This window comes from Egretta garzetta, unplaced genomic scaffold (assembly GCF_000687185.1).
Source record: "Egretta garzetta isolate BGI_Z169 unplaced genomic scaffold, ASM68718v1 scaffold133, whole genome shotgun sequence".
Taxonomy (NCBI): domain Eukaryota; kingdom Metazoa; phylum Chordata; class Aves; order Pelecaniformes; family Ardeidae; genus Egretta; species Egretta garzetta.
The window spans coordinates 3,706,186-3,713,379 of NW_009259111.1; the positions used below are offsets into that span (position 1 = coordinate 3,706,186).

Genomic DNA, 7,194 nt, shown 5'->3' on the forward strand with positions numbered 1-7,194 from the left:
GCGCGCGTCTCGCGTAACGGTCGTTGGGCAGCGGGCGCCACGGAAGGCGGTTAAAAACCGTTGGGCGCCGCTCCTCAGCGTCGCCCTGTGGGAAGGGGAGGGCGGGGGGAGCAGAGTCCCGGATTGCTCCCCGGTGAGCGCTGCGTGCGTTTCTTTACCTTTTTATCTCAGTTTTGTCGGTTGCTTTGCTTTTTTTTTTTATTGTTTGTTTGTTGTTTTTTTTTTCCCCTGAGGAGGGGGGAGGTCGGGTTTCGGGCGGTGGTGGTGTGAGCAATCCCCTTTCCCCAGAGCCGATTTCTGTAAATATTTGTTCGAGGATGGATTTGCTGCCAGTACCTGGCTCCCATTAACAGCTGCTACTTCGTGGGATGGTGTGGTTTCAGGTTGGACGATTGTTCCGTGAAATAGAAAAAACGTGAAATTTTTTTAAAGGAAATATTTAATGCAAAAAAAAAAATAATTCCTGAAATTCAGCTGCGTGTCTTTCTGTAGGTAGGAGGAAAGTGAATTGGACAGGCAGTGGTAGGAAATTTGCTTGAAGAGGCCAAGTCCAAGGACGTAATGGTTAAACAGAGACCTTGAAATAAAGGGGCTCATTCGTTCCTACTTACAAAATTTGTTATTTAGCCTTGGCTGAGGAAGGATGTTTTCTGAAAGAAGGAGCTCGTGAAATGGTGTAACCTGTGACTGCTCAGGAGAATGCCTACTGTCCAAATAGCAGTAAATGTTGCAAGTGAATGATTGGTCCGCAAATGGTTAACCCACAGTGACACGGGCTTCCAGGCAGATACCAAAGTCGCCAGAAGAGGCGACAAAAGGAGGCAGGAAGCGAGAACGTGTGTGGCAGTATGATGGCTGTGTGAGTATAAATGCATATGTGTGCATGTGCATAAGGATGTATCTTTGTGACAGGATGTGTGGTTTAAAAACACTCTTGATATGACTGCTCCACTGTTTAAATAGCGTTATTCTCATTCATGTGTTTACTTACTCAGATTTAAATATTTTGGTTTTATTTAAGTTTAGACACCAAAATTGTAGAGTTGCTAAAGCATCCTAGGATATTCAGGATAAGAGGTTTTTCTTTAGTGCCAGTGGACTTATGATTATATTTTTCTAACTGTATGTGTCCATGGACTTTCCCTTCAGTTTTGGTGCTAAGTGCTTTGGTACATACTGTAAGCAGTTTACTGGCATTGATTGCCTGGGCAAGGAAGGCAATTGCCCAGTTGACAGCTGGCAGCCAGCCAGTTGGGGCTGAAATTAACTTTCACCACCTACAGCTGCTTACTATGGCCCACCTAGGGATTTCAGAATAGTATTTTTCAGTAATCACTCTAAGCAGTCGTTATAGGTCTGGTAATTAAACGATTACTATTACTTTAGACTATTTCTACTTTTTACGTATCCATGTCCTTGGATACATTCATTCCTTCTGGAATAGTCAGTTTCCCAGTACTCCATGTTTTCTCTTGTTCTGGGTCATCTTTCTTCCTGCTTTCATAAAAAAACCTAAAATGACAACAAAGTGCCCTGGCACCTGGCTGCCAGGCTGCTGAGCTTAGCCAAAGATAATTCCCCTGTCTCTGTATCACTTTGCTACGCACTTTTTATGTGCTTGCTCTGAAAATGTCACCTGCACCTACACTTTTAAGTGCATGATTTATACATATAATTTAACTTTTAAAATACTGCTTTTTTATACTTTTCATCTTAAACATTTAAAAAACCCAAAAAATGGATGAAGTAATTTGAGGATTTACTTGTCAAAGCATGGTTCTTCATCTGATGGCAGCTCAGTCACTGCCAGCGTTTTGAAGTGAGGACAAAGAGGCCCTATAACACCATGCAATACTTACTGGTAACACTTAATGCTCTTTTGCAGAGATGGACACAGGTATTCAAGAGGCAGTCTTATCTTCCCTGCCATTTTTTCTTACTCTTTTCTGGTTGTATTATTCTGTACCTTTTCCTTCAGAGGGCACTAACTACAAGAATGGAGAATGAAAAAAAAAAAAAAAAATATATCAGGGAAGAGTATTTTAAAGGGAAAGGTGAATTGCTTCATAGTCTGGTCTTAGGAATGTCCCATGGAGCCTATTACATCAATGGGTGTTGCACGAACACGCTTACCATGTTGATTTCAGGAAACCTGAGCTCTACAGAGCTAGAAGGGTGTTTCCTTGTTTCCACTTGTGTTCTTTATTGGGACTGTCATTTGCTGCCACTTTTCCTTCACCTCTGAGCACTTGTTGGCTGAGATAGGATAGCAAAGCAAGTGGCTTCTGCTGAAGAATTTCTAGAGCAGCATAAAAAGAAGCCCTGTCTTTGTGGATCAAGTGACAGATACTTAAAAGAAAAAAAGTGACAGATCTTCTGAGTGAGCCAACATATTTGTGTTAAGAGCTGCTGAACAAATTGGGCTCACAGGAATGAACAATCCTACTCTGTAGTATTGAATCATGAGGGCTAAGTTTTTCCACCCACAAAATTGGTTTTAGATTTCAAAATTCTCCCACCACCTTGATTTATCCTAATTTTAATGGCTATTAAAGAAAATATTACTGTAATTGTTAAAAATTTAATTGGCACCTTGCTATTACTCTGCCTTTAGAAGCAGACCTTTCTTTCAAAGGCTGCACAGTGTTAGCCTAACATGAATTAAGCCTCACGAATCACCTTGCTGTACGAGTGGGTAGGCAGAAGAAAAGAGGTCGGAGTTGGTTATGCAAAGCCACAGGGGAAGGCACGAGCAGAGCTGGGATGAGGGCTAATGTAGCAGGCACGCTGTGCTTCCTGGCTTTCCAAGGAAATGGTGTTCCCTTAGAAATAAGTAGAGCGGGATGAAATGGTCACACTGAGACAAGGGGATAAATGCTACGAAGGTTTTTGCATAATGGGAGCATTTACAGAAAACAAACAAAATAAAAAAAACCAAACCTGATTGCATCTCTATGGGCAACCTATCCTACTAACACCTTTGGGAATGAGCCGAGTCCCATCCCAGAGGAGAAATGAAAGTCTGGACACTGTAGCTCCCCTCTGCACCTTTAAAAAAAAAAAAACCCTGATTGCATCTCTATGGGCAACCTGTCCTACTAACACCTTTGTGAATGAGCCGAGTCCCATCCCAGAGGAGAAATTAAAGTCTGGACACTGTAGCTCCCCTCTGCACCTTCATATGGCTGCTCTGGGGCTGTCTTGCACCCATTTTAGTACAGCACTTTGCTTGGTAATGCTTCGTTGCTGTGCAAAATATACCTGTGAGCCAGAGTCAATAGTGACTTCTGGAATGGTATCTCGAGGCAACAGGTTTAATGACTCAGTTAATGGCAGCGAGCCTCCCACCATAGAATAATTTTCTTGGATACTGCTTCTGGTCACTGTTGAGACTTTAACCCTTTGGAGTTAGGGGCAGAAACCACCTGGGACTTGGCCCCATATAAACAAGGCTCGATAAAATGTGCTGAGGAAATGTGAAGTGTATGCTGTCCAAGTTGCAGCTAACAGGTCTCCCTGTTCACTCATATTTATCCAGCAGTGCAGTACCATTAAAAATACATGTAACTGTTGGGTATGAACCAACTCACTCACCCTACTCTCCTGCAATGCTGCTTTGTGAAAGATAAGCCCCATTTACAATGGACACGTATGACACACGTACTTCAAGTTCTTATTTCTTAATACAGCAAGATATAACACAGTCATCCTAAGTGATATGCTACATCCTTTACTCCCCTGCATTCCTTTCCAGGTAAGGTTGTCAGAAGCTTGTGGAATAGGAGCTAGTCCAAATTGCTGTGTCAAATCCCAGGCACTTTATTAAAAGCATATGAAACCTCACTTCTCTGTACCTCTCCTTGTGCCATTAGGATTTAGGATCTTCCACAGGTGGCTGCAAAGCTTCTGAGGATTTTGCTCTGCAGCATGAGCTTGTGATGTCCTGCAGAGTGGTGTTTTAGTGCTGGGCAGTTAGGAGACAGCACGCATAGTAGCCATAGTAGAAACCTGCTCTGTGCTCGCTGTACCCTTCTGCTACCCTGGAAGGACAGTCACCCACCTGCCTCCCATTTCTTCTCCCTTAGCCCTAATGGATGCCTGGTATCCCAGGGTGAAAAGAAACCAATAGTTCTGCAACTATTTTTTTTCTTTGAGGCTGCCCAGCACAAGGATATCTCCCAACTGCCCATTTTCTCTCTTCTTCTGCAGCAGGCAATGACAGAGCTCATGCATTTCATCTGCAGAACTGCATTCTACCTCCCTACTTTTACTGTTGTTCATCCTACACTCTCCTGTTGGTTATATGTTCTCTGGCCCCAGTTTAACACTCTTCAGTATTGCACAGATAACAGCAGGCAGATGCTGTGAATACTCTGCTGTGGAACTGGCAACACTGCGTAAATACCAACAACAGTTCTTCAGTTTTCCTTAGTCTCTGCTGCAGTGCTAGAATTAATGTATTAAAAATATCATGTATCCCATGAGAACACAGAGATGTCTTTTTCTAGAAAATAAAGCCTTTTAGAAGCAGATTCCAAATTAACTGAGCAGGCTAAAGAGGAAAGAAAGAAAAAAAGAAAAAAAAAAAAAAGGTTTTCCCAAGCATTAAGAATTCTTCAAAAAGGGGAGAAGAGGACAAAAATGGATGTAAAGCCAAAGTTGCTATAAAAAGAAAGATGGTGAAAAATTCATTGTAGCCTTCTCTTGGGTCATTGACATTAACTCATTAGCAATTAATAAATCCGGGAATGATAGTCACAATGAATCGATAGGGCAGGGGTAAGTAGTTGTCCAGTCAAATTAGGATAATTTCAGTGGTTACAAATTATCTTAAGTATACATAATTTATTGGTAAGGATCACAGTGAATCTAGAAAGTGTGACAGTGGGTGAAATACATAAGAGGAGGAGACAATAAGTCAAGCTGTCACCGCTCTGAGCTACAGTGAAAGGTTTAATACCGTTCATTTACCATATTCGGAGGGATAATTTCCAGCTGAATTGGTATATCTGTACTGGTCTGGAAACAGTGTGCATTAAACACTGATACTTTATCACAGCCTGCCTCCTCTTTGCTTCCTCACAGTTTGGGAGGGAGTCTGGCTCAATCCTGTTTGGAATCAGTATAATATGATACAATGGGGGTAGAGGTGAGGCAGCCTAAGAAAGGCTAAAGGAATCAGATTGTGATTAATTTTTAAAAGGTATTAAAGGAGAGACCAAGAGACACAGGCACTATTAATAAACCACAATATAAAAAGTTTTATAGATTTTGTATTTAGATATTAAAGCTTTACAGAGTCATATGATTAAAAGAGATACAAGCTTTTGAGAAATACCTTTGGTATATCAATTTTCCTTCTGCATTTAGTCAGTCATGAGCGTTATCTACAGTAGGGCTATGATGCATAAAAAGTAACATGTTAATAAAATGACAGGAGAGGTTTAAGAGTTACATAAAAACTCCATGCTGGCTCTGTTTCTTTGATGTGTATCCTGTCACATTTCACCCACATAGTTTGTTTCAACCATATTTCATGATTCTTTGGTAGCAAATAAAAAGAGGAGGAGGAGTAGTAGTATACAAAAAAGGAAAGTACATGGATAATTCATTAATGTTTCAGATGTTTCAGAAAAATGGCTCATTTTATTAAAAAAGAAAAACCTCACTTTATTATGAAATAATATTTATTTACAGGTATTTTACATTTTTAGAAAATAATAAGATTGTACTTTAAAATCATTCATTTCTTTTTTATCATTTATCTGCTTGTACAAAAGAAGCAAAAACACTGTCTTCTTGTTCTAGCAGAACCTCAGGCTTGTCATATTCCAGAATAACCCCTCTCTTCATTACAATAACCAAATCTGCATTGAGGATCGTGTGCACGCGGTGCTGAAAAAACAAATAAATAAAATGCCAATTCAGTGCATCTATCAAATATAGTCCAGCATAAGAGACTTCCAGAAATTAATTTTCCTATCAAAGTTTGATTAAGGCTACTTATGCTACTTTTCATCCTAATTTACTGCGCAAATACTGCAGATAATTAAAGAGCCATGTGAATATTCAAGTACCTAAATTGCACATAGGAACTTGAGTAAGAATCGTTATCTGAGTTCAGACTACAGTGTCCCTAGCCCAGAGTCCTGCCACCAAGTGTTGGCACACGAAGGTAGCTGGGAAGAGTGGGAACAGGGCACACAAGTGCGGTACTCTCCCAGTCCTGGACTACGTCTAGACTGGGGTGTTCCTGAGCTTGGTGTGGTTTGTCTATTTGTAATACTGAGATTTCTCTTCTAAGACCTTGCTCACATCTTCTCTTGAGCTTTCACAAATGTTTTGCATCCACATCCTTTGGAAAAGATTCTTCCAGGCTTGCTCCCCACTGTGTGAGCAAGTACCCCCCTTTGTAGGCTCTGGGCCTCCTTGCTCAGAGGATGCCTCTTCCCCCTTGCCTCATGATTTTGCAGGCCTCTCTCACATGTCCTTATGTTATCCTTCCAGGCAGAAGAGGCCAAGCCTACTCAGCTGCTCCCCTTGAGGAGCAGTTCCACACCTCCCATCATCCTTGTGCTTCTCAACATTTTTCAGTTGTAATGTCATTCTGGGGATGACAAGACTGTAACTACACACAACATTCAAGGTATGTGTGAACTATGGACTTATATAGCGGTTTGACATTTTCTTTTTTGTTCTCTGCCCTTTTCCTAGTAAGCCCTAACATTTGATTATTTTATTAGGAAGAAACCTCCCCATTTTTTTCCACAGTAAATACTGAAAATAACTAATTTAGCTTTTCTGCAATACTATTACCTTTCCTGAGCATTGCTTCACGTGTTGATCATCAAATGGCCCCACAGATTGACAGACTTCTTACTCCCGCTGTGGTTTTTGGCCCGCCTTAATGCATTTGCACATGTAACACGCCAGAACTTACGATCATGTCTGTTTTCTTCATTTGGCTATGAGTTCAGCTTGTACAAGAATGTCTTCTTGATGCTAGTAGTCTTTTTTATTTGTTTAGCCATACCAGCTTCTTTCTATCCTTACTCAAGCCTTTCCTAATAAATAGCATGCATTGGCTCTGGGATTTTTGAATAAAAGCCTTCAGTAATTTCCATGATCCCTGTAGATTCAATTTTCTTTGCTTCCTCTTTAGCTTTTTCCCCTCCCCCCTCATTCACACACCCC

General features: G+C 41.0%; 2 protein-coding genes across 2 annotated transcripts in view; both read right to left on the bottom strand.

Moving 5' to 3' along the window:
- The window catches only part of KCNJ11 (potassium inwardly rectifying channel subfamily J member 11), a 2,957-nt gene extending 1,493 nt beyond the window's left edge, over positions 1 to 1,464 (bottom strand). Inside the window, exon 1 of the mRNA XM_009635383.2 lies at positions 1,398 to 1,464. Coding sequence (XP_009633678.1) covers positions 1,398 to 1,464 — 67 coding nt within the window. The remainder of the gene's footprint in view (positions 1 to 1,397) is intronic.
- A 4,293-nt stretch (positions 1,465 to 5,757) lies between these two features.
- ABCC8 (ATP binding cassette subfamily C member 8) overlaps positions 5,758 to 7,194 on the bottom strand; it is a 107,541-nt gene continuing 106,104 nt past the window's right edge. Inside the window, 1 exon segment of the mRNA XM_035891035.1 lies at positions 5,758 to 5,895. Within this exon segment, the coding sequence (XP_035746928.1) occupies positions 5,758 to 5,895 (138 nt within the window).